Genomic DNA, 26,915 nt, shown 5'->3' with positions numbered 1-26,915 from the left:
TTCTGGCCCTGGGTCACTTAAGGAGAACAACTTGCCGTCAGTGCTAGGAGCTGGCTAAGTGGCATTGAGGAAACTCACATCTTGATCCTCAAGTGTAGATGTGTTGCAAAAGGAGTTAAACAGCCTAGCCTTTTATGGATTATATGTAATGATCAATGTGTCGTGCAGATAAACTGATGATCCTGCCAGCTTCCACCAATCTTCAGAAGTCTGAGAACAGCTAAGAAGTACTGCAGGAGATGCACTTGATGATGACACTGTAATTTGTAGAGCAGCGATAAAAAATGCCAGGGAGTTGAGGTATGACTGTTGCTGTTGAACGGAGTCAACCACTGCACCAAATTGTAGACGAAATCTCTCATAATGTACTGAAAAAGAGCACCTGGAAACATAAACCTGTGTGCACAGTTGCATGTATTCCACTCTGTAGAATAGTATGACAAATAGTATGACAAATGTAGGTGTTATCCCCTAGGGAACTAACAAGATGATAAGCACTGGAAGTTAGAAGACCCCTGTGATTGTTTCCAGTCCTTCATGGAACACTTTTCACTCCCAGATCTCACAGGACCACAGGACTGGTCTCACAAGAGCATAGTGAGCAACTCTGAAATTACAGTGTTATACCTTGAGCCAATGCCATTTGGCCGTTTGTACATATGCATCCTTACAGGCCTCTAAAGTGAACACATTTTATGTTCAGTGGCTACTGGTAAAAAATTCTGTAACACCATATTTCATATTTAAGCTTAGTTTTGTTTAAATCACACTATTTCCTTAGGTAAAGTAGCTTTATATAGTAGTACTTCAGGGAAGTAGTTTTAAATATGTACAATAAAAAAAAAAATTGCTGCAGTGCAGTATTACACTTTATAGGGTTTTGAGGTCCTTGTATGAGAAAGAGTAGAAGAATTGATTTCTCTGATTGTTTGGATTTTATTATTTTCCAAGTGTATGTGATGCAAAATAGAGAAAACTGGGCAAAAAAAGAGAGGAGTACTAAGTCCTTCAAGCTGGAGACTGTAACACAGAAAACATGGAAGGTGAATTGCAGAAGACTAGATAACTGACTCCAAAATTTTACTTCAGTTATTAAAACCTTAACTCTGTTCTTCTAGAATGATATGGGCAGAGAGGTAGATAGATTAATGGATTTTAACATCAGTTGGTGTTTTTTGTGATGATCTCACATAAGCCTTTTTGTATCATAGCCACAGAATTGCAGTCTATGCTTCAGTGGCTATAGCTGAATTAGGCAATATTTTTTAGGAAAATTTAAGGGACTAATCAGAAATACTGTAGTTTTGAAACACCCAGGGATGGAAGCAAATCCATCATTGTGTCTGTTCAAACTCTGCACAGTAATTATATTACCAGTTTATCTGTTCAAACATGTTTAAACTTAGAGATTGAGGGAAGAAAGAACAATTAAGTTAGTTGTAAAAGTTTAATGGTAATCCAAATTAGATAACCAAACTTAATTACACTGCTTTTGTGATCTAAATTTGAATGACACCACAGGCTTTCCTTTTGGAACAGTGTATGTGCCATCTTTCTTTGAGAAATAAGTTTACTTCGGAACTGAAATTACTGAAAGTTAGTACTACTAACTTTGTAGTTAGTAGTTGTATTAGTGCTTTGTTCAACACATCTTCCATTAACTCTTTTAGTTACGTCCAAAAAAATTGTAAAGCCATGGTGTAACTACAAAGGGAATCTTAATTTTCAGTTGTCTTGAGAAAAAGTCTAGTAGCTATCAATTATGTTATCAATTGCTCAGTCATGACAATAGGATATGTCTGGACGTAAGTCTATTATTATATATGATATTTTCCTATGTGTAACAAGCTTACATAAAAAAAAAAAGGGGCTTAACAGCATACATCACCCAGTGCAAACCTGTGTCTGTGGCACTTGTGGTGAATGCTACTTCAGTCTCTAAATAGAGGCATCATTCTGAATAGAGGTCTCAGAGTACAGCAGCTTTCAAAAAAATGCAAACCCCACACCCATCATCCTTAGACCATATTTTTACTTACTCCGCCATGTCTGCCTGAATTGTTTGTGTGTTTTTGTGGTTACCAGCAAAGCAGCACCAACGTGACAATGGAAGGACTGGCTGGATCCTAGCACAGCTTGCTCACTAACAGGATCATTATCCAGTTTAAAAAGGCCAGAGCAAAGTTTACCCTTTATACCTCTATAACTCTACTGCACATAACAGTTTGCAAAGGGACTTCATTTGGGGCCAGAAGAATGCCTGTCACAGGAATCTCATTTCATATTAACTGTAGGATCTTTTTAACTGACTACTCCATGGAAATAACCTTGCATGATTATTAGGCTCTTAACTAAGTCAACAGGACTGTCAGGCAAAAAAAAAAAGCTACCAACAAATATGAAGGCCCAAGTTTTAGAATAAAATTCCATTATTTCCAGGTTTTATGAACTTTTCCTTAGAAGATATGGAATGGTGGCAATACCTGTTTGCTCTGTTTTAAAAACATGATGTGAATTCTTCCAAGTTAATTTATCGGATGCAGAAGTTTCAACATTGACAGCCTTTGAAAACAGGGCTGTCCACAGAAAGCATTATTTATTACTATCAGTGTGAATTGACACAATCAGGTAACCAAGAGAATGGCCAAGTGACGGCTGAAATGCAAAGAGTAGATTTATTTTGTTACCTCACCAACCGTGCCAGGTGGCAGAGGCATGTGGGGACAGAGGCTCCCTTAGGCTCAGCTCACCCCAGCAGCCAGCTCAGGGGAGAGCTCTCAGCCTGCTTTGCTGTAACAGAAGGCTTCCTGCCTCTCTGTGAGAGCATGTTATCTCTCCACAGGAATTCCACTTCTCAAAACAGCCACAGGATGAACCACACTAGGCATAATAAATTGAGTTTTCCCACACTGACATTTTTAGCATTCCCAGCTGCAAGGTCACTTTGGTCTAAACTATGCCCTCCTCCTTGCCAAATCTTCCAGTTTTAGCCCTTCCCTCCCAAAACTATCCATTCTCAGGAGTTCTTGCTGCCATGATTTCCACAGCTGAGCCCACAGCAATGGAAAAGTCCTTTTTTCTTCCTTTTTTTTTCCATAGTTCCGAAGGTGAGAAATAGAAATCTTGGCCCAGATTCTGTGTCCATTCTGTTATTCATGCCTCAAAAAATATCCTTATTGCTGACAGCTTCCTGTAATAGCTGTGGCATTGTTTTTCTGTGCATTGATCTGTATTCCTCTGCCATATGAATAGTTCATTAATCATCCTTATTTGCTCTACAAGTGGGAGAATCTTTACATCATGATTTCAGTATATATGTGTAGTTCTTCTGTACTCCATCTGATGATACACTCTCCCATGGAAGATCCAAGATAATCAGATTCTGAAATAAAATAACCTTCATTCTCCCCTCCGAGTATTGTTTGCATTTTGAATAACAATTAACAGAACTAGTAAGACATTATATGAGTACTCTAGGCACAAGGTGTCAGTGCTGTTAATATACCTTCTGAAAGAGACATCAACACATGGTTAAACTGTGCTTGCTAAGATCCTTTTTGAGCTCAAAGATCAGTAAGTTACATGTATGTCAGATCTCTTGATTTTTCTTCCTTCACTTTTGAAACTATTCTTTTCCTACAAAATCACGCTTCTCTGAGGCTAAATATCCTCCTGGTTGCTTTTGTATACAAAGGAACCTAGCCAGTCTTTGATAAACTAACTCAATAAACATACAAATATAAAGGGATCACAAATGTATAATAAAGAGATAGCAGTGAATTATTAACTAATGTTGTTATAAACAGACAAGTTTTGGAGTCACAATGCTCATTTTGCCCTGATTACTGAGTTGTATGTGTACACATATAACTTTTATAAATCTTTTAAACAATTAAAAAATACTTCACAAGAAGCGTCATTGAATATTGTTGCCAGAAGTTAAGTTGACCTCAGTATAACATCTGTCTCAGCACTTTCCCTACCTTCATTAGTAAATCTACCATTGTTCTTGAGAATGACATATACAGGTGGAGGAGTGTGAACACCCAAGCTTCAGAAAAAGCTTTAGTCAAAGATTTTAAGAAAGTAAACCTGTTAATGAAGACAAACTGACCAGAAATGATCCTTACTTGTCTGATGTGCCTTTGAGCAACCTGGAGTAACAGACCTGAGCAACTCCCTTCACATGGCTTTTAGCTTTAAAGCCAAAATGTTACAGAGCTGGAAAAAGTGAAGCTATTCTTTAAGTGAAGAAGGAAATAAATAATGACATACTCTTATAAACCAAAGAACTCTAATTGATCACAAACATCAGGGAATCAAGAAAGCTCAATTGTCTTTGTCCTACAAAAATCCAGGGAGAACAGATTTTTGCAAAGAAGCAGAAGCAAATATGTTGGTCAGCTACAGATATTTTTCAGAAGTGCAGATGTCAATTAGGTATTTAGAAACATCTTGAATAAGGAAAAATTTCCTGCATAGAAATAAGAGACAATAATTACTTCTCTCTACAAAAGGAACAACATTCTTGTAAGACTGATTTTTATTGTTTTGTTTCTGTGGCTGTTTTTTGCAGGTGTTGCTGCTTTGGATTCCAGTGTATCTGGGAAGATTGGTTTGCGAGCAGTTGTATATTATCTCTGCACTACAATCATTGCTGTAATACTAGGTACTCTGTGATTCTGTAACTTTATAAATCATCAGCATTGCCTAATTACAAATATACTGCCCTGTGACATTACTAATTTCCCAACACAGGATGTGGAGACAAAACAGGGAATCATACCAGACAACCTGACATTACTTGTAGCCAGATAGAGAGAGAAGTTAGTCCTGCTGTCCACGGCTGGGCTCTGTTCCTATCCAGTGTGAAGCCACAGGCAATTTCATCATATATCTCAGCTCAGGAAGATTAGGAGCCATCTGCTGAGGTAAACAGTGACCGGCAGTGAGAAAGCTGAATGAACATTAAAGGCTAACCTTAACTACAAAGTGAATTTCCTGAATAGCAAAGTGGTAGCTTGTTCCTGATTCTCAGATGTGAAAATATGTAGTGTGTTACACCTGCAAGAATGACAGAAAATACTGGTTCCCTTGTCATCTTTTTTCCTTCCTTAAAGGTTTTTTCCCCCTCTGTCACTGCCAGGCTCCAATCTTACCCCTCTGAAATCTACATCTCCTCTTACAGGAAGTTAATTCCTGACAAGCATCATTGACATGTTCCATATTTGCTTAAAGAAACATCTTCAGCCAGCCTTCTTAAGTAAGAAACAAAATAAAATAGTCTATCTCATATGCTTGCGAACTTTCTGTGAATATATAAGGAGGAATATTATTAAAGACTAACATTATCTAACTTTGAAATTGTCCCAGCTCAGGGTGAGGTGTTAATCCAGACAATCTCCCAAGGTCCTTGCTATTCTAAGTTGTTCCATGGTGTTATGATATTACTTGTTTCATAATGCAGAGCTATGCAAATGTGGTACTGCTTTTATTCACAGATGTCATTAGGAAGACTTATTCCTGCCTGGTTGAAGGGTCATCCAAACACTTCTTTCTCCCTTCACTGCAATTTTGTAGTTTTATCTGCTTTGGATTTCTTCGGACTTTTTTAAGGGAAGGAAAAAAGAAAAGAATATGCATTTGGAAAATAGTAATAGTAAAAATTCCTAAAATTAAGCCACTAAAGTAAATTAAAAATTCGTCATTGATTTCAGTATTTACAAGGTCAAATCTAGTATTTCTTAACCCACAATTTTTAATTTCTGTCTTTTTCTGAAGCCCTTCTCTTACATAACCCTATTGCTACCTAACTTAAGTAAAACACCCTGTGACTTTGGGGTCACAGTACAGCGCACACTTGTATTCATATCTGAAAGCTAGTAACAAGAAGAGCTACATAAAGGAAAAGGTAATATCAATTAAATATATTCACTCTGTAAAAGTTGCACTACACTCATCTGAAGCCCAGCTAAAGTAATTTACCCTCCTGGTGAGCAGTAGTGATGTGGTACAATACACACAAAAACAAAGCTTAAGTGATGAAGTCTAAGGGCAAGTAGCAAGTAGCTCCTGTGGTAGGGGAACCCACACATTTAAGGACACCAGCTGCAGACTTTTCTTTTCTGAACATACCAGCATGAGCACCCAGGGAAAGTGTGTGTTGAGTTGAGCTCACAAAGAGTTTGGCTTCACAGGATACACTGAGGAAGAATACACCAATGCCTCCGCTTGCATTGTGAACTCTCTGCTTCTCCTTCTGCAGGGATTGTCCTAGTTGTGACCATTAAACCTGGAGTGACTCAAAGAGCAAGTGAGATTGACAGAGTGGGCAGTACCCCAGAAGTCAGTACTGTTGATGCCATGCTGGATCTGATCAGGTGAGGTTTTCATTTTTAGTTTCCATATCCCCTTTGCAGAAGTCCAAACAAACACAAATGAAGTTGTGAGATGTAATACAATAAAATGCTTTCTGATACTGTTTGGATTAATAAGGGGAGAATAACTTGTATTTCAACAGATTAGACATTTTAAAATACGCTCAAAGCAGTCTGTTTAAAAAAATTCTCTTTACACCATAGACTTTGGTTAATAAACCAGTGATGAAAAATCCCTCCTTCACAGAAATTGACATGCAAGATTTATCTATTATGAGGAAAAGATCCATAAAGGATTGGTGGATTACTGACTGGCAGGTTCTGTGTCATCCAGCATAGACAACCACCTGAAATTTCAGTGCCATGGTTCTGCTCCTCAAGGCAGGATGCAGAGTAACAGATGCAGTATCTAAAGATTTCCAAGGGTTCCACAGTCAAGAAGTTTGCTGCATCACCAGTATCTAAGGCAACATTATACTGTGTCTTTCCTCATTACCATCATGTGTCTTTCCCCATTAGCATCATGGACAATGATAGATACTTTAAAGTGGTTAGAAGAAGGAAGCCCCTAGAAAAGGCTGCAGAAGATATGTGCAGGTTTTCAGAGCTACTGTGTTTAAAGAATTCTAAGAAAAATAGCACAAAAAAGGCTGCATTTCCAATAGAGGTTAGGTCATTCCTTCAAAAATATTCTGTTGATTTATTTTTTCTTCTGGTGTATTTAGTCTCTATTCTGGGTCACTATTCCTGCCCACCATTTTGTTTTTGTAGAATTTTTACTTAATCTATCATGTACAAATGAACTGCCACATATCTAGTAGTTTGGGGGTTTGCTATAGATTATAGCTCAACATCTTGCAAACAAGATTAAGACTGTAAATTAGGAGTTAAAAGATCTGAAATTCTTTTTTGAAGGAATTAGAATTAATTTTCCTACATATTTGTATTCAAAAATAGGGATAAAAATAATGGATTTAAGATTCAGATCCAGACAGTCTTATAAAGATGAAGGAAAAACCCACACTTACACAAATTAGTATTGCTTTTGAATAGCTTTTGCTTTAAAAACTTGAAAACTAAAGGGAGGAGTTTGTGTCAGATCTGCAAGGGAGATAAAAAATTTCTGCTTCAGTATATAAAATGCATTTTTCTGCCCTGGATTGGATATTTACCAAATACCTAATTAATGCTTTTGCAATTGTTTGAATCTGAAATTGTCATTTGGAAAGGAGTCACACAACTGTGTTGCACTAAATCTCCTAATTTTTCGGTGTGTGAAAATGGTCCTTGACACCGGAATAACACAGGAGCATTTATCATTAGCCAAGATTAATTTCTGAATTCAAAACCTATAATAGAGCACACGAAATATCTGATTCTTACAGCACAGCCTGTGTAAGAGGTTTTTTATTTTTCTCATCTGCCTAAATTTGACACATCCTGTAAAGGCAGTGTGTCCTGCATTCCTTTTGCAAGTCATGGAGATAATGTAACCGGGAAAAAAAATATACTGGGTTTAGTAGCTTACCAATAGAAATGTCAAATACTAAAAAATAAGCCCAAAAGTTCAACAAGTTCAAATAGGGAAACAGTCATTGGGACTCTTAAACCCTTGATTTCTTTGGACTCTATATCTGCTGATGCTAAATATACTCCTTTCTGCTAAAAGAAACACAATATGATCTGGTTTTTAAGCATCAAATTTTATCATTTTGTTTATAGCAAACAACTTTTTCTTAGTATGCTGTAATATTGAAATGCTTCTATGCTTGTTAACAGGAATATGTTCCCAGAGAACCTTGTTCAAGCCTGTTTTCAACAGGTAAGTTTGAACATTCCTCTTTACTTCTGTAGTTTTCATTGTTAGCCACAAATTATTTCTTACGTCACAAAAAACCTGTCAGGCAAGACTTATTTCTGAGAAGTCCAGGAATATCTTAATCTTGTATAAAAACGTGGGGGTTTAAGACATCTTGGTTTCATTTCCATTATGATAAACCCTCTGATATCAACTATTAAGTCCCAAAAAGACACTATTTAAGAGCTGGATGCAGAAACCAAGTAATGTATAAGACAAGATTTTCCCTTTTGTGACAACAAGAGTTAGAAGAACCATTTTATGAGGATCTGTTTCCTTGTTCTTAAGGTCCCTCAGTGTCTGATGAAGTCTGTGTAAGTTAGCCCTCACCCGGAAGTGTCTCACATCTAATGTCCATTGCCAGAACAAATCCTTTGAAGGAAAAGGCTGATAACTAGTAGTCTATTTGAGGCATCTTTCAGTAAAAGTCAGTGTTGGAAGATGAAAGAGGAAACTGCTGTCTATACATTAGACTTACCAGTTAACCTTTCTCAGAAATTTATATCCAATATGCTGCTGTGCACAACTCACTTTATAAAACTTCTCCATGCAGTTTTTCTCATCATTACTGGTCACCCAACACTAAGGGGACAGTCAGGCTCTTTTAGGGATCCTTGACAGAATGATGGTGGCACTAAACTGTAGTTACTATTAAAGTTTTATTTGCTTAATGGAATATTATGATTAGTATAGCACAGAACTTACAATCAGAATAGCACAGGATTTCTATGAGCAGAATCAGTGTAGTACAATTTTATAATAGCACCATTTAACTTACATTTTCTAATCATCTGGAACCACTGCAGATTTGGTCAAATCTTACTACTTGGTTTGCTGTATCAACATAACAATCATACTCTAGGCTTGAAAGACATATGAAAGAGTGCAGGTTGGTCACTCAGTCCTCAGAGGAAGCAGACAATGATGGAGGCATCCCTGACCACCAGGTCTCACTGTCCTGCAGCAGCTTTGGTCCAAGTACTCATTAGGACTTGTATCTGCTTGGTTTTATGGACAGTGTACTTGATGCTGTTACATTTCCCTGTTCTGCCACTGCATCATCAACACCACTTGTCTGGCTGGGTGCCTGGAACATTTAAGACAAATAAACAGAGGAGTAGTGAGCCTAGTGCCCAGGAATCTGGAGGCCAGTAGGGAGAGGAAGGGTAAGTCTGTTTGGTTTGTCTGCTTGGTGCACAGGACCTTGAAGACCTGGCAATGAGGGGAAAGGGAAATACGTAACCCATTTGACCACAAAGAATGGCTGTTTGCCTTACATAATGGCATTAGTTATGCTGACCACGTCACCAAGGGCCTGGTTGTATCAGGTGCATCTGCTCTACAGACCTCTCCTGGCATGGCGGTCAGCAATTCTCTCCAGACTGTTTGGTCCAGCAAAAAATTCTTGCCATAATCAGGGCTCTAGCTCATGCCCCATGAGACTGCAGCATGTCCACAGGGTATCCAAGAGCCTGGGGAGTAGAATTCATAGCATATTATTTGTGAATCTTTTGTTTGATCTACAGCTTCTGAGGTACAGAGCCCTGATGGCTCACATGAATTGGGAAATAAAGTCTTTGTCTATGTTTGCTACCTTCAAGTCAGATTGGTTAATTTATCTCTTCTTTTTACTGGGCAAAGACTATTCTTTGTCTGTTCTTCAGTTTTCTCATGTTTCTAAATAAGTTCTTCTGGTTTCTTTTTTAACTTTTCCAGTATAAAACCAGACGTGAAAAAGTTGAAGCTACAACTGCTGTAAATAAAAATAGCTCCATATTTCCAGAAGAGCTCACTACAACTGCTACGACAGCAAAGCCCTCAGAGGTGCGACCTTTATCCTTGTATTTCTTCATAATATATGAAGGAGGGAGAAAGAACATAGACTAAATTTAGTTTAGTTCATGTGGTTAGTGATGAAGAAATGAAAGGAAATAGCACATAGACGGATTTTAGCAAGAGCACAAAAGTTAATAAGTAAATGCTTAGAGGTCATTGCAAGTATCTTCCAGTAAGTTCATGAACATCAGAGGAGCCCACGGGTAACTGACCAGTCCAAAGATAATAGATGAAGATTGATTAAATTTATCTGCTTTATGAATTGTCAATTTTCTGAAAAATTAAACAGTCACTGTGGAAAGACTAGATGTATATCACCATGAAATGTTTGAGTAGCAACTACTGTAACTGTAAGCACTAGAGAAGAAAATTAGTTGAAAATAATAAATCTTTTTAAATGGAAAACAAAACAATATAGAGCATTTGTTAATTAATAGTTTGTTACTCTGAAAAAAAATGTACAGAAACAAAAGTGAAGAAGAGATTTAACAAGCTTTTCATTAGAGGTGTAGAAAGTTTATGGGCCTTAATGGTGTATAAAGCCTAGACTTACTCTGGAGGAGAGGGAGAAAGGAATTCAAGAGAATGTGAACACAGAACGACAGACAGTACCAAATCAATATACATTTTATTATACTCCTTCCAAATTTCATCTCAAAGTAACAATAGCATGAGCTATATTAAGAGACATTAATACAGGATTGCAGTGAAGAATTGCACCCTTTCCTTCGTGTGTTCATTCGGCACAGAAGAATGCATGAATACCTCTTTAGTAAGTTTATAATGTTATGTGCATACAATTCTCCTATAAACTATGCAATTTCACTGATGTCCCAGTTGTTATGCAGTGGTGAATTTATCTCAAATCCAGATACAAACCCTTGAGTTGCCCAGAAACAAACACAAGGATTCTACATCTGTGTTTTGTTCTCCACAGTGGGGAGTAAATCTTGAGTGTAGGGGAGTAAATCTTGAAAGCATGACTGTGGATACCTAGACCTTGCCATACCTCATGTCAGAAGTCTATGGAAAGGATAACACAAATTAAGGGGTGCTTTACTCCCTGCTAGGGTTTGGTCAGATCCTTGCATAGCTTTAAAATGCAAAGAGTTCAAGTTCAGTTTTGTGCATTCCTGAACTTGCCCACTTGGCACTTTCAGAAAGCCAGCAGAGTGGCTGGGAAAGAGCTTCATGTCTTTCAAACAAAATCTAAATGTATTTTTATTTTAGAACTCTAAAGTAAATTCATTGTTTTCAGATAGTACTTTTTTTCTCTTGATTCTGATCTATAGAACAAAACCCAAGAATATAAAATCGTGGGCATGTATTCCAACGGCATCAATGCGCTGGGGTTGATTGTCTTTTGTCTTGTTTTTGGAATGGTGATTGGGAAAATGGGAGAGAAAGGACAAGTGCTGTTGGATTTCTTCAATGCGCTGAATGAAGCTACAATGAGAATAGTTCAGATAATTATGTGGTAAGTCCAAGGATATACTGGCATTTCCTAACAACTTCTTTAAGTGGATTTTGTCACTGAAGAGATAGGAGTGGACTCAGACTTCATGTTTGCTTTTGCGTAGTGCTTTACAGAAATCAAGTTTCAAAGAAAGGTTGGTAAAAATTTTCCTTTCTACAGAATTTGATTCTTTTGAGGAAACTGCAGACAGGGCGTCCACTTAATATATACTAAAGAAACAGTCCTATTGGTGTACAAGAAACTTGAGTTTTTTAGACATTCTTGCCAGATGTTTATAAAAACTAGTGCACTAGTGACTTGAGGACTCTTTTGGGGATAAGTATTACCACCCATATGCCCTTCTGAGTCTTGAACATTGTTCCCTGACAGACATTATGTTCACAGAATAGCTGTCCTTGGATCTAAGTTCCTTTAGAAATATGAATTAGTATGTAAGCCACAACACAGAGCAAAATTCAAAATGGTATGCAAAATACAATTTAGCATCATTTACCTCCTGCTAATAGGTTTTGTGAGACTACATTCTCATAATATTCTCAGACAAGAAAAACAAATTTAAAATACAGAAACTCATCTGATTGTGTTTGGTGTGACTTCACAGCTATTCACAGATCTTTTGTCTGTGCAAATCACAATTACAGGATCAGGACTATTAAGTGCACACACTTCCTTCCAGAGTTTGATCCTACATGTGGAGTGTCTTGTGCCGTTTACTACAGTACTCTACTCATATGCACGTTTCACACCAGTACCTTGTCAGATCTGACCCTTCCGTGGATTTTTCTTACATCCCAGCACACTGAGATGTCTGTTAAACTGTAAACCTGTCCAGGGTTTAGCTGCACTTCTTGCTTCCTTAAAGAAAGGTAAATTAATTTCTGCAACTGGTCCTATGCTAAGCAGCTAATTTAGTCCCAGGCTAAGTTAAAGCCTCACTGCAGAAAATTACCAACAGCAAAACCCCAGACTTAGCACATGCCATACAAGAATTTACTTATAAATTGATTATCTATTTTCTTGCATGCGCCAGAAGCTGTGGCTACAGGCTCCCTGAGTTTCTACAGATGTAGAAACTGTTGTTTGAAACAAGATAGAGCTTTTTGCCAAAAGGATGAGGAATTAATTCTGTTTTCATCAAATTCAGTGCTTAGAGGAACTAGGTATGCCTGCTTTCTACAGGGATAAGGTACTATTTTGTTTATGAGATAGCACACATACATTTTATAAATTTATAATTTCTATTTTAAAATGGATATATTTTATACATTCAATTTCTAGATTAATTTATACTGCTCAAAGCTCTGAAGTAGTAACTTGTCTCTGTGACAGCCTGCTCTCTGGAACCAAAAAGAATGCAGTGGAGCTGATGCTAATATAATTCCTGATCTTTCCCTTGAATTTTCTATAGGCAGTAGCCTATGCAGCTGTTCAGGTCCATAAGGCATGGCCTTATGCAGGTTACCTTCTTCTGTGCAGGTGACACAGATATAGCCCCCAGTGCTGCAGGGCAGCTCCTGTAGCTCCAGGAGACTTTTCCCATCTATGTGGGATTACAGAATACACAGATACTGGTCTCAACACTGCCAACTCCCACCCCCAGGGAAGCCTGTGGCTATACATAAACACTGGCTGTGACAGGGTATATGCCCATACCCCTTCCCAAATTCTGTGTATTCTGTGACACCAAGTTATACAATACTAGCTAGACTACATGTAGAGACATTTACTTTGATTTTCCAGTCTTTATTCATCACCTCTGTTGTAACCTTGCTGCAAATTAATAAAGTCCATTGTATAACATAATATTAAAAAAAATCTGTTGTTGTGAAATAGGATATCAAAACATATTTTCTATCTGTTTTAAAAAATTACTCTGGGAGAGAAATTACTTCATGGTGAGCATGCAATATTTCTGAGAATAAATTTTTTATAGCTTTATTTTTGCTTTCTAGGTATATGCCAATTGGTATCGTGTTTTTAATTGCTGGGAAGATAATAGAAGTTGAGGACTGGGAAATCTTTCGTAAATTGGGTCTTTATATGGCTACAGTAATAAGTGGGTATGTAATTTCTTAAAGATGGAATTGTATGTATGCAGTTTTGGAGATCAGTTGGCTACCACTCAATTATCCACCACATCCAGTCTTTAGGTCAGAGACAAAAATTCTCATCAGTGAAAATTATGTGAGGATGTGTGAGGGTGGTTTGAATCCACATTTTGCTGGATGCATGTTTTGTTTTAAAAAGTCACTGCCTTGCATTCTAAAAAAAAACAAAATGCAAATGCAAATGCTTTTCTTGTATTCATTGTTTCATCTTCACAGCCTGTGCTGAAGCAGAAAATATTGTTGTATAAAGGGCAAGGTTATGAATTATGTCTTCCTGGGGCTTGCCAGCCTATCAAACATACACAAATCCATGGATTATGCTGGGAACCTCTACGACATTTTTGAGCCCAAGGTGCAGCAGCATAGACCAAACTTTCCCTGATGAATACAAATGCATAGTAAGAGCAGTGCACAATAAATGATGCCAAAGAGACTGATCCCTTGCCTACCCAGTACTGAGCAGACAGCTGACATCAAGAGAAGCCCTGGGGATTGCACGATTTGTTAATTCCTCCTTCAAGGTTAGGTGAGGGTGAGGCTGCAAAAGGAGAAGTTGCAATCTGAATAACAGCCAAGCATCAGAACTTTCTTCTATTCTTTTTCTTAGCCGTTGTCTATGTAGAATAGTCTGGGTGGAGGAGGTTACATCTGCACAACGTGGAGCCTTTCAGCATAGGAACTTTAGAATAGCTAAACTGCTCCAAATGATAGGTTATTATAACAGATTATTATATATCTCTGAAGACTATCCTACAAAGGACCCTTTTGTCAGATAAATGGATATTACAGTCTCAATAAGTTAAATGCCTTTAAATTTCTATTTCCAATTCAGTGAAGCATAGCCTTCTAGGCTGTCTTGGTCCATTACATTAGCATCCAGTCCTATAATTCCTTCAATATACTAAGGATTTATATATGTTTTGTCTAGAGGCTAGATCCAAAGTTGTTCAAGAGCTTTTCCCCACACTTTCTGCATTTGCATGCTGTTCTTCAAACATTATTCACACACTTTCTGACAGCCAAGCAAAGAGAATGGTAATATATTAGTCTTAAATGCAAACTACTTTATGAATAGTCAAGAAGGATCTCTGGGGTTTTTGCATTAATCTGTGCTAGATAAGCACATTTACTTCAAGGTTGTTTTGTTTTATTCATAAGCTAGTATGTTTGGACTAGCTGTTTGAAAATCAGAGATAAAATTTCTTTCTAAATAAGAATTACCACTCCAGAAATAGCACTGATGCATGACTTTTCCAAAATGCTACAGAGATGAGTGCAAGTTATGTTCATCTAATGCATTATTCAGTTTTTTGTGAGTATTTGTTTGCACTCGGAAAATAAGTCAGATTTTTAAAGGTTTCAAAAGTTGATATTTACCAAGAGATGGTAAATCAAGACTCTAATATTTTCTATACTAATTAAAAATGACACCCCAACCACAAGCTAGATAGAAGTCATTGACAGAATGACAGTATCACTCCTGCAGGTATTCTATGTTATTAACTCCAATTAACTCAGAGGAGGAGTATGTTGGATGGATTTCTACAGGCTTTTGACTTCAATTTTACATCAGATAGCAAGTTTTACAGTTTTAGATGTGATAGCAAGTTTTATGACTATTTACCTATCAGTTACTGGTTACAGGTTACTGTTTGTACTGTGACAAGGCAAGTCTTCCTTATGATGTCTGTGAAGACACAGTGCCTTCTCCAAAGTACTTTGCAAAGTAAACTGCCATTACATAGTCTCCTGTTTAGCTGATAACCATGGGTTTGACAGGTGCAACAATTTTAAGTAGATTCCCAGGTGCCATCAAAAACATTGTATGTAGTGAGCACCTTTGCATCCTTGGAGAGAAAAAGTTTCTGTTCTGCCAAACATGACATCATTTTCCTTGATGGGTGCTCAGGTAGATCTCTGCAGCATTTCTGCCTCCTGCAGAGTAGCCTCCTGTGGGTGCAGCTCAAGGCGTTGTGGGTCAGGGCTAACAGCAGCACATTCTCTGCAAAACTGACCATCAGGGAGAGCGTGTTGTAATCAGATCACAGGAGCAGATATGGACATGTACATGCAAGGCTTTAGGCTGCAGGGAAAAGGTGGTTGTTGTACATTTTTCAGGCTGCAAGAATACCATTTTTCCTTACCTCTCAGGAAAAAGGAGAAAAGTTGCTCTTTGTTTAGGTTTCTTTAAAACTGCTGTTCCCACCATCACTTTGGTTTTCATTCTTATGTGTTTAACTTTGTCTGTTTGCAGTGTATTCTGTTCACTGGCATCTTCTGTAACAGCTTATCATCCTCTCTTTCAGCTTGAACCTGAAAATAGCAGGTTATCTTGAACATTTCTTGTATTCCTTATCAAGATAATTGTGCAAGAGCATGAGTACTGGTGTATCTTTATCCTCTGCTTTCTTTCCTTTAACTTCCCTATCCAGCTCACCTTCTTCCCAGCTTTATTACTCATGATCTTTCACAGCCTCAGCCCTACCAGCACTCATCCACCATTGTCTGCAGATCATCTCAGTCTCTATGTTTCATTCCGGTCACCATGAGGGAGGAGACTTCCCCCAGTGTTTTTGGTCCAATTTTCCACTAAGTATCTCAAGATATCTCTCACCATTAATGGTTGCAGAGTCTGGATGAGGACATATTAGAAGTTACAGCAGAGGAAAGTAAGTGGAGACATAATTTAAGTGCCAGAGGGAACTCAGGCTGAAGTGGGGGAAAAAAAAGGAAGCTGCAGCAAGTAGACTCTCCTTGCCTGTGCCTTTGTCTCTTCTGAAAGCAGCAAGGCAGCTGCATCCCTGTGAGGGATATTCCTATAAGGAATGTCAGCTTGGGATTCTGAGGGACAAGATTCTTCCTGACTTAAAAATTAATGCTATTAGAATTTCTATTTTCAGTTACTGATTATGATTTTCAGTATAAAAATTTCTGCTGCTTGCTGAGAATTACATTTTATGAACAAAAATAAATATTACTTCAAATTTGTTCCATGAAAATCAGTAGCAAAGCAGATACACACAAATACTTTATTTTGAATAATGTCATGTTTGTGCTGCTACTAAAAAGGTGCAGATCTAAATTTTTCAATAATTAAGTCAGTATCCTTTTAGACTTAGACATACTCGAAATGCTTACTCTCATTAACATTTCATTAAGAAAGCAAATGACATGCATACCACTTTCTTTTTTCCCTATATATTGTGCAGAATTCAGTTCTCAGGCATGTCACGAATCTAGCAATTTATACAATGGTGCCTTGTGGTGGTGCATGTATAAATTGCTAGGTTTCTTTCTAGAGTTATTTACAAAATTTTATCAAGATCTGTTGCACGCTATTATTTACATTCCACTAAATATGTCATATGTTCCCATACAGAATGAAAAGTTTTAAATACTTTTAAAAAGCTAATTTTTCCAAGGAAACAAATATGTAGGTTTTGTGGGTGATTTTTGATGCTGTTGTGGATTTCTGTACTGTGACTACTGCTAACTTCATTGTCTATTTTTGGCAGAACAAATGGTACCATGACTTATTGCTATCTTTATCAACTGCTCTGAAACCATAAAGCACTATTACAACACAGAAATGTGCACATGAATGTATTGTGAGGACAGAATAAAAATTCCAAGGTCACATGTGACAGCAGTTTTGGGGTTTATGTTTCCAGGCAATGTAATGATTTCTTTTCACAAAAAGCTGATGTTGCTATAATTGCAATCTTCGAACATAGGGAATATTTCACAGACTCTTCAAATACGTTTCATTTCAAAGGTACTTACAGCAGTCAGTTTACCTCTAATCTTAATGCCCACAAGCTCTGCATTCATGTGCATGCAGGATTACTGCACAGTGTTCAAAATTATAAATTATATGCATAAGCTGAAAGATAAATTTGTCCCTGAGACCTATACAAATATCCAGGCAAATACATCTGAGCTGCTAAAGTCAAGAGGGCAAGTTGATCTCCTATGAGTCAATCCACTTAATTTTAAAAATTAATAGTTTAAAAATATGGTATTTCAGCATCTTACAACATTAAAAAACACTTAGACTACATATATGTCATTTAAACACTCCAAAATATCTCACTACATTTTAATTGTAGACCCAAGGTTACACAGTTTTCCCCAGAGCAGGTGTGGATTTTTCTAAACGTCCATATTTGAAGTTTCTGCAGAAAGATGTGCATTTCAGCCAAACCTGACTGGAAAGCATATCTACCTTTATTTCCAAAACATGTTCTGTAGTAAGGGCAGACAAACTGAGAATAATAATTTGTTTGGTTTTCTGATTTGTCTCTGGTTTGCATTGTAAGGATTTGGCAGAAGAGTGAAGTGTTGTAGTGTTATTTCAAATCACCCTCTGCATATCAGTTTAAATAGTATGTATTAGTTTAGGCTTCTCATTTTCATCAGTTTAAAATTATTTCCAAGTCAATTCTTATTCAGCTTAGGAAAGAGAGATAATTCATATATAGTCTCTCTTTCCTTTCCAAAAGGAAGCATAGAACAGCATTGGTCTGCTTTTTATTAACGTGGCATTCTCTCTAAATTTTGCACATAGGTGTCACTAAAGTCACCTTCAGTGTTTCGTAGGTGTACTTGAGGCCAGAGCTGGGTACCTATGATCACCATTTTAGTAAAGCAAGACAATGAGATGGATCTATTTGTTTGACTAGTTGATTTTATTTTGCAGACTTGCAATCCATTCCAGTATAATTCTGCCACTGATCTACTTAATAATAGTAAGGAAAAATCCTTTTCGGTTTGCCATGGGGATGGCTCAGGCACTTCTGACAGCCCTCATGATCTCTTCCAGGTAAACAAAAGAAACATCTTTTCTGTAATGTACCTAGTAGTAATTGCATTGTTTGTGGTCTGATTTTATTGCTACTTTGTTACAAGCCCTCGTATCAGCTGGACAGTTCTCAGTCCCCTGGAAGCTGAAATACTGCTTTCACCATTATTTCAGTCGTACCCAAAGGGCACTACAGAGTGCATTAGCCTTACTCTCCCAGGAGGAGGCAGTTCTTTGCCATTCAGTTTATTAGTCACAGACTTGACAGAGTGCAAGCTGTTGCATAATTTTTGTGACTACATAGACCGTGGCAATTTTACCACCTAATTTTGAGAAAAACTAACTTATCTATTTCTTCCAATAATTAGAAGGTATAATAAAAATTGCTTTGCTTTCTCATGGTGCAGCCTTCCTTCCTGCCTTAGATCTCTGTTTGAATCATAAAGCAGATCATGCTCTGAGGAAAAGGAAATATAATGGAAATGGTGTGTTGTTGCCTGCACTTACTTTATGTGTTTCATTATGTGCCAGTTCAGCAACTTTGCCTGTCACCTTCCGCTGTGCAGAAGAAAAAAACTTGATTGACAAAAGAATCACAAGGTTCGTTCTTCCAGTTGGAGCTACCATCAACATGGATGGCACAGCTCTTTATGAAGCAGTAGCAGCTGTATTTATTGCACAGCTGAACGACTTAGAACTGGATATTGGCCAAATAGTTACCATTAGGTAAGACTAAAGCCATCACATGCATTTTGTGGAAAGTGAGCTTTTTTTGTGAATGGTACATTAACTTTGGATACCCCATGGGAAAGTGTATCATTCACAGCACAGGGAATAACAAACATTCTCACTTCTTGATCCTAGGCCTACCCAGTGCAAACTGATGAGGAGGTAGGATGAGCCAGGATATGCAGCTGGTATACAGCACTGTTCTGGAAATTGCCATTATTCTTCCCTGCAAACACTCACAAACCTAACTCAGCCTCTACCTTTGATCTGTCCAGTTTGCTTGTTAGACATGTGTTCCCTGTTATTATGCAGTGTAACCATAACAGTACATCAGTACATGGGTTGCCCTATAAGCATGACACTGACTTTGAGTAAGTGCTATTCAAGAGTAAAATTGAAACATTTAGGCTTCTTTCTTGCAGTGAAATAGAACTATCTGTGCTAGGAAACAGTTTCTGTGACCAACATGTATTCTGAATGCCTTCTCTGGGCTTTATTTGGGATTTAGTGTCATAGCTACGGCAGCCAGCATCGGGGCTGCAGGCGTGCCCCAAGCCGGACTTGTCACCATGGTGATTGTGCTGAGCGCTGTTGGCCTGCCTGCTGAGGATGTTACTCTGATCATTGCAGTTGACTGGCTTCTGTAAGTTTAAGGCACTTCATATTAATTACTTTTCCTTTTTCTTTTTTCTTCTTTTTTTTTTTTCTTTTTTTTTTTGGATGTTTGCATAAGTTGCATGGAAATGTGTGGGTCTGAGAAAGAAAGCAATAAAATAATTCAGGACTGTTGCAGAAAATGGACAAAGATTATTCTTATAGCCAGGCTTGTTCAGAGTTGAATGTAGTAATGGCTTTAATTGTGAGAGAATTCCTACTGCATGGGATGGCAGTGAATAACCTCACATTCAGAGATGCTTTCAGCCTTAAAGTAGTGGTCACAGCACTAATAAATCATGAGCACTTTCCTCAAGACAGACAAATTTGACAGTACCAACAAATGTCTCTAGAGTGTCAGAGATGTCACCACGTTATGCTAAACACATACATCATTCATAAAAATCAAATGTAGCCACAAGCTGCAAAGACATAATATCCATACACTGGCAGTGGAGCACAATATGAGCAAAGCAAAACTGGCCCTGGACTCCACATGCACACATATGGCAGGCTGTACTCGGGTCTGTGCTGCCAGCACGACTTTGTTAGGGCTCTGCTTCACCAAGAGCACTGGCCCAGCCCTTGATCAACAAGCACACATGTAAATTCAGAAAGTGTTCCTTATATCTAATCCCAACCACCTCAGAGCACTTCCAAACCTCTCAGTCCCATTCATCATCTCTTTCTGGAGAGAAGCCTTTTTGCCAGAAATCTCTTCTGTTCAAGTTATACCAGTGTGTATCTCTGCTGAAAGATACACACTTGCTGTTTGCAAAAGCCCAAAGAATCACAGAGTATATTCTTGAGGTCAAAAGGACATCAATACTGAGTTTTGTCCCATGATACATAGGGCAAGAGGATTCATGAGTTAAGTAGTATAATTTTAGTTCTTTTGCTTCCTAAACTGTGTGAGCTTTAGTGCTCAGCCCAAGGTCTTGTTCACCTGCAGTAACTTAGCATGGATAACATTTCACTGGTATCAATCCAGCGATCTCAATAATTTCATAATATTTGCATTTCTTCTTCCTGTTTATTTACACTCAAGATGAATGCCTTACTGTTCCTCCTCCACTCTTTCCAATCATTTTCTTGAAGGATTTCTGGCAGCAACCTATGTATTTCACAGATATATTTAATTTATTTGATTATATAACTCTATTTTGCAATCAGGGCTGTTGGATGGATCGAAGAATCAATTCAACTTACGTATAAGCATAATTTCTCCAAAGAATCCAGTTCCATCCACAAGTACATTCTCCCAATTAGCTGTCTGCAACAGGGTCTAATAGTTTCATTTGCTGTGCTCCACAATCATTTTGTTTTCTCCAGCTCTCTTCTATTCCTAATGGGCATTTAACATTTTTAAGGATCAGTACAAACCACTGGCTCAGACCACGTATCTAAAGAGTCTAAGAACAGAACAAATGTATATTGGTTCTTTGTCCAAAGTATTCAACCAGCCTCCTGCAAATTGCAGCTCACAGAATTCCTGGGTTAGAGGTGGTTTTTGTCTTCTTCTTCCATGAATGCCTCATTGCTTTGGGACCCATGTTTCCCCAAGTCCTGTGGAGATGAATTCCACATCCTAATGATGTGTTGTGCAGAGACATAATAGAATTTTGTTTGTTTTCATCTACATCCTAATAATTTCATTTGATGCCCTCATCTTATGGGATTGAGAGAGAAAGAGAACGGTAATTCCTTATTTCTCATGGCAATCATGACTTTATGGATCTGATCTTTACTCCACTTTAGAAGTCCACAGTTTATGTGGGTTTTAGGCACAATATTAGTACATGGAAGGTACTTGTTCCACCATGAAGCGTACAAATAATTCAAGATGTGTCTAATTGAGGCATTTTTCAGACTAAGATGTGTTTTGCTGTGTAAAGTAAATTAAATATTAATATACCAGGGATCATTGCTAGTGCATTTTGTACCTCAGGAGATGGAATGCACATTTTGATGCCATGTAGACTATTAACACTTTCACATTTTGTACTTATTGCCTAAAATGTATAATTTTGCAAACTATTTGCTAGTAGTGGCTCATTAACAACCCACTAGTTAATTCTGAACTTACCAAGGTTATATTACATAGGCTTGAGGACTACTTCCACATGTTAAATGAAGGATAGAAAAATTAATAGAATAGTACTATTATAATAGATGAGTCTCCAGTGCTGTTTATTTCCTCACTTGTCACACTAATCTTACTAGAATCTTACTTTACTGTTCTTTCTTCCTTTCCCTACCATATATTTTCATTGAACATGGAAAACTTTTTAAGCACTGGAATTCAGTAGCGGTAGAAGTACTGTGAAATATTGTGAATATATCCACCTCAATGTCTCTGCATGGAAAGAGAAACTTGTTCTGCCACAGAGCCTTTTCTTTTACTCTGCAGAAAAAGAAAAATGGGGAAGTATGGCCTTCCACTGTCCATACCATACTTCCATGCCAATTTTTAAACTTCGTTATATTGAAAGGGTTTGTTTTTCCTCTGCCAAGTAGCAGCAGGTTTTTAAGGCCTGCATATCACATAACTGTCTGGAGAAAAATCAATAGTGCAGGAGTATCATAGTTCTTTAAGTGACTTGTTTAGTACAAGTTTGTACTTCCGCCCTTTAACAAGGAGAAGCTAGCAGAAGACAGGCCTGCCCTTTTTCCAGGGTTTGGGCCAGAATACTGAAGGTACGGGGCTAGGTGCTCCTCTGGCTGAGGACATGACTGTTAGAATGACAAAAGGCATGATGCAGACTCTGATGCTGCAGCCCACAGCTGTGTGTCATCACAAAGGGAACCAGCTGTGCAGCATACTTCAGGAGCCTGAGAGGCGATCCTTCCAACATTTTGTAAGACTGTGCCACAGCAGTGGAATTACTGCTCTAACACACAAGTGATACTGATGCCATGATGATTTTTTGCCTCTTCTTTTATACCCCTTTTATATACCTTTTTATAGCTTCTGTATTCTTAGTGGTTTTTAGCCTACATTCTTAGACTTATTTGTCAAGCTAGGAGACTAAACATCTTAGAAGCCTCATAGTTAGGGATCAGAAAGCCCCAGACCCCAAGGTCCTCTCCAGAACATATTCTGTAAACCAAGATAGAACCATCCAGGGGAAGGTTCCTTGGGGAGGGGGGCTCACTCAAGCCTCTCATTGGGGAATCTTTGATAGATATGCTAATTAGTAAAGACCTATAATGATATACCAGGTCTTTTGGGGGTGTGCATTGCAGCAGGCATTTCGGCGCATTCCACCTGAATGTAGTGCACCTAAGGATCCTTAAAATAAATACAAAAGTAAAATCCCTTTATCCCTTCTAACCGTGTTTGATTCTTGCTTTTAAGACGAAGAAAAGGCATCAATATGACTTGCCATTTTGCATGTCCTGTACAGTCATTTCTCATGAAAATTACTCCAGGCTTCTTCAAATACACATGGGTAAAATTCTGTTTCTTGTTTTACAAAACTATTTTACTTTAATTGAAGAATTACCCAAATCTGCAATGGGAAGAAAACACCACTGCATGAGCTTACTTTTACTAAAAGGATTTTCTGAACAACTGAATGGTTTGTCTGACAACATTTTTGTTCCATAGGGATCGATTCAGAACAATGGTGAATGTCTTGGGAGATGCCTTTGGTACAGGAGTAGTGGAGAAGCTCTCAAAAAAGGAGCTGGAGCAGATGGACGTCACCTCTGAAGTCAATATAGTCAATCCTTTTGCCCTGGAAACAGGAATACTTGATAATGATGAAACAGAGGCTAAGAAATCTTATGTCAATGGAGGCTTTTCTGTAGATAAATCTGACACCATATCCTTCACACAGACATCCCAGTTCTAAAGCCAGTAGCTTTCAGATAAAACAGGAGCACTAAGGGACATGGCCATATGCGACATCTCAAAAAGCTTAAAGGATAATTGAGAATGAATTACATCTCACATTTGATTTACTACACAGACTGATTCTCCTTACCAGTTCTGCCCCTTCTTATCATCTCCCTCAACACTTTGAACTCACCATTGTTAGTCCTTACTGACAGTTTGAAGAAAAAGACAGTTGTAAAATACTTTTTTTTTTTTTTTTTTTTTTTTTTTTAGAATATACACTATTGCTGAGGCTGTGAAATGCCTCTCTGGAATCAGCATGCTCATAAATGGGTCATTACCTGGGACAGCCAAATGTGTTTTACTCAGGAGTAGCACAGCATTTCACACATTACCACAAAGCACCTATATGAAATCCCTTTTTACATCCTTGCCTTGTAAACAGGTTGCACTGTACTTGACAACTCCTGTAACTTGATCGTTTGCCAAAATGCTAATTTCTGCAGCTGAGGGGATACTACTTGCGTGATTCAGGAAAAAACAGACCAGAAGGGCCTTGTGATAAATACATTTTACTGTGAATAGGGTTTAGTTTTTCTTCAATTGTGAAATAATTAGTCACGGAAAGATTTCCAGTATTTATGTAGCTAAGTTTCTCCATACCTTTCATGTGAATGCCAGCTGCTGGTATGGGCCTTCATATGTGGAATAAATTGCTCTGAGCTTGCTCTTCTGGCATTTGAAGAGCTTTTGTAAAATGCTACCTTACCTATTTAGGTCAGCTTTGATGGCCTCCTCATACATTTCCATCAGAAACAGAAATAAGTCCGTTTTCTGTTGTCCACCTTTGATTTTAACAAAATGTTAGTCAGCCCTAGAGTAGGCAGAGGTCATGAAGACAAAAGTGCAGAGCGCAAATTCTAAATGTTTCTTCCTTGCAATAAAAGCAGATATATAGATAGATAGATAGATAGATAGATATCAAGAATATAGGAATGAGACCTTTCTCATAGAAAGAAGCCATTCTCACTAAACTTCTTACACAGACTGGTTGTTTTTCTGGCTCCTTGGTTTAGTTTGTCAGTTGAACATGCAAGTTTATAGCTGCAACAGTGCTACAGTGCCAACCTGTCAGCTAAACTGTATCTTATGAACCATTTCTGGACCTAGAAAATCATGTCCTCAGGTGGCTTGCTATAAGATAAGAAGCACCAAGAACTTCCTCATTAAAAATCTCCATTTTCTATAACATTTTATACAAGATTTCCATGGTGCAAAAATCACTCTCTCAAGGGAGGAGTTGATATAACAATTTTTTTCTGCCTTGCACATTGAAGTAGTTAGCCATTTTATATATAAAGTAAACTGAAATTCATATACAGTTATTTGTTTGTGAATAAGCTTGTGGTAAGCATAAAATCACACTCATATGGTAACAAAAAAAACCTTCAAGTACCTGCAGTGTTATTACTCAATTCAATCCTACACTTTTGTATTTAAACAAACCAGAAGTGTGCCAAAGAGAACTGATTAAGAAGAAAATATTTACTGTAGGTTTTGATAAATTGCACCTTAAATTAATGAGACATAATAGTGTATTTAAACTTAACATCGTAAACTATACGAAAAAGTTAATCTAAGTATCGGTAAATTTATACAATATAAAGAAAATGTACAGATTGAGTAAATCAATCTTTTACCTTTGCAGAAACAGTATGAGACAGTCTTTATTTGTGCAGCTTTGCTTATGGGAGGAAAAAGCCTACCAGTTTCCATGACTAGCCTATAATCTATGCCTTGTCTTTAACTAGCTTTTTAAGTCACCCTTTTATGATCACCTTATTATGTAGTCACCCTGTTAATGATGTACTGTGAACAGTGTTCCTAATGTGTTATGAATAAATAATTTCTCTCTTTACTCTTGTTTTAGCCTACTATCCTCTCCGTACTGTAGAGTATAGAGTTCCTTTAGCTATAACAAGAAAACCAAACCCCATCAAATTCAGGATTTATGTTATCATCTCTAGTGATTTAGCTGTAGTTTTGGCAAGAGTTACGCTCTTCTTCCAATGAAATAAATGCTTAAGAGCAGAGTACTGAAATTGCAAGAAACCTCTCTAACTACAGATGATCTGGATTGGGAGTATACCATTATTAAACACAAGGTAAGCAGGGGATTGTTTACCTATTATTTATTTATCTGGATCATATTCATCTGAGCAGGGGTTGATGGTATTGTTTTGCCATCTGCTCACAACCAAGAGACCAAACCATATACTGAAGATCCTCTTATGTCCAAGGATGCTTTTCTTGGTACAGTATTGCAGGTATGTACCTTCTATATATGTGGGAACACCCTCCTTGAGCAATGTGTCCTCCATAGTCTCCTGGTCTGGAAGATTTGGAGAGTCCCTGTTAGAAAGGCACCTGCAGATTCTGGCCCTTTACACCATGTTGTTATGTTCTTGTAGGGGTTTTAGGGCTGCAGAAGCTATCACAGGAGTGGACTCTGCATTTTGAATAGTGTTTGTGGCTTCAATCTAATTTAACCTGGAGGACCAGGTTACACATGCACCCATCCCTGCTGAAATACTCAGGGACTTTTAGTTGACTCTGAACAAAGAAAGCACTTGCACATAAACATACACAGGTCTGTCAACATGCCCATGTCAGCTATATCCACAAGATCTTAAATTGCATAAAAACCATCATAACACGTGTAGTTCACTTGTTTTTTAACATTCCCTGATACGAACAGAAACTGCCCAGTGGTGCATGGGCAGGGAGGAGGCAGTCAGTGGACCCCCATTCTGGGACACCATGGGGTCCATGCCCTCATACTGTCACCACCACCCAAACTCCTTCTGCACCACTTGCCCTTCACAGGGTCAGTCCTCAAGGTGCCCAATGACCCATGTCACCTGCCCCAGACCCATGGGGACCCTTACCCTCATCTCAGGGTGCTGCTCCTAGCTGGAGACCTCCAGTGGAGGTGGGGACTTCATGGGGACAAGGACCTCTGAGTGCTGGCATAGGATCCTGTGAGGTCAGGGACCTTCAGACTCTCAGGGGACATGCCATTGAGGGTCATGAGTGGGTGACATCCTCATACTGAGGTGGCCCTCTTCCCAGCTCCATGACCCTCTACTCCCCCAAATGCTGCTACTGTGTCAGGGTCAGGGTAACGGTCTTAAAATCACTCACAGGTTTCTCACCAGAGGAGAGGTGTCTTAT

General features: G+C 38.1%; 1 protein-coding gene across 1 annotated transcript in view; it reads left to right on the top strand.

Annotated features, from left to right (window-relative positions):
• The window catches only part of SLC1A1 (solute carrier family 1 member 1), a 51,390-nt gene extending 25,791 nt beyond the window's left edge, over positions 1-25,599 (top strand). Inside the window, exons 3-12 of the mRNA XM_042012961.1 lie at positions 4,577-4,669; positions 6,266-6,380; positions 8,157-8,199; positions 9,952-10,059; positions 11,364-11,548; positions 13,501-13,608; positions 18,356-18,478; positions 18,989-19,183; positions 19,695-19,829; positions 23,451-25,599. Coding sequence (XP_041868895.1) covers positions 4,577-4,669; positions 6,266-6,380; positions 8,157-8,199; positions 9,952-10,059; positions 11,364-11,548; positions 13,501-13,608; positions 18,356-18,478; positions 18,989-19,183; positions 19,695-19,829; positions 23,451-23,697 — 1,352 coding nt within the window. The 3' untranslated portion in view covers positions 23,698-25,599. The remainder of the gene's footprint in view (positions 1-4,576; positions 4,670-6,265; positions 6,381-8,156; positions 8,200-9,951; positions 10,060-11,363; positions 11,549-13,500; positions 13,609-18,355; positions 18,479-18,988; positions 19,184-19,694; positions 19,830-23,450) is intronic.
• Positions 25,600-26,915: the final 1,316 nt, after the last annotated feature.

The sequence above is a fragment of the Corvus kubaryi genome, unplaced genomic scaffold (assembly GCF_017639235.1).
Source record: "Corvus kubaryi isolate FWS band 111438036 unplaced genomic scaffold, C.kubaryi_AGA036_p1.0 split1-37296, whole genome shotgun sequence".
In the NCBI taxonomy this organism is placed as follows: Eukaryota; Metazoa; Chordata; class Aves; order Passeriformes; family Corvidae; genus Corvus; species Corvus kubaryi.
This window is presented reverse-complemented; position numbering and strand designations above follow the sequence as displayed.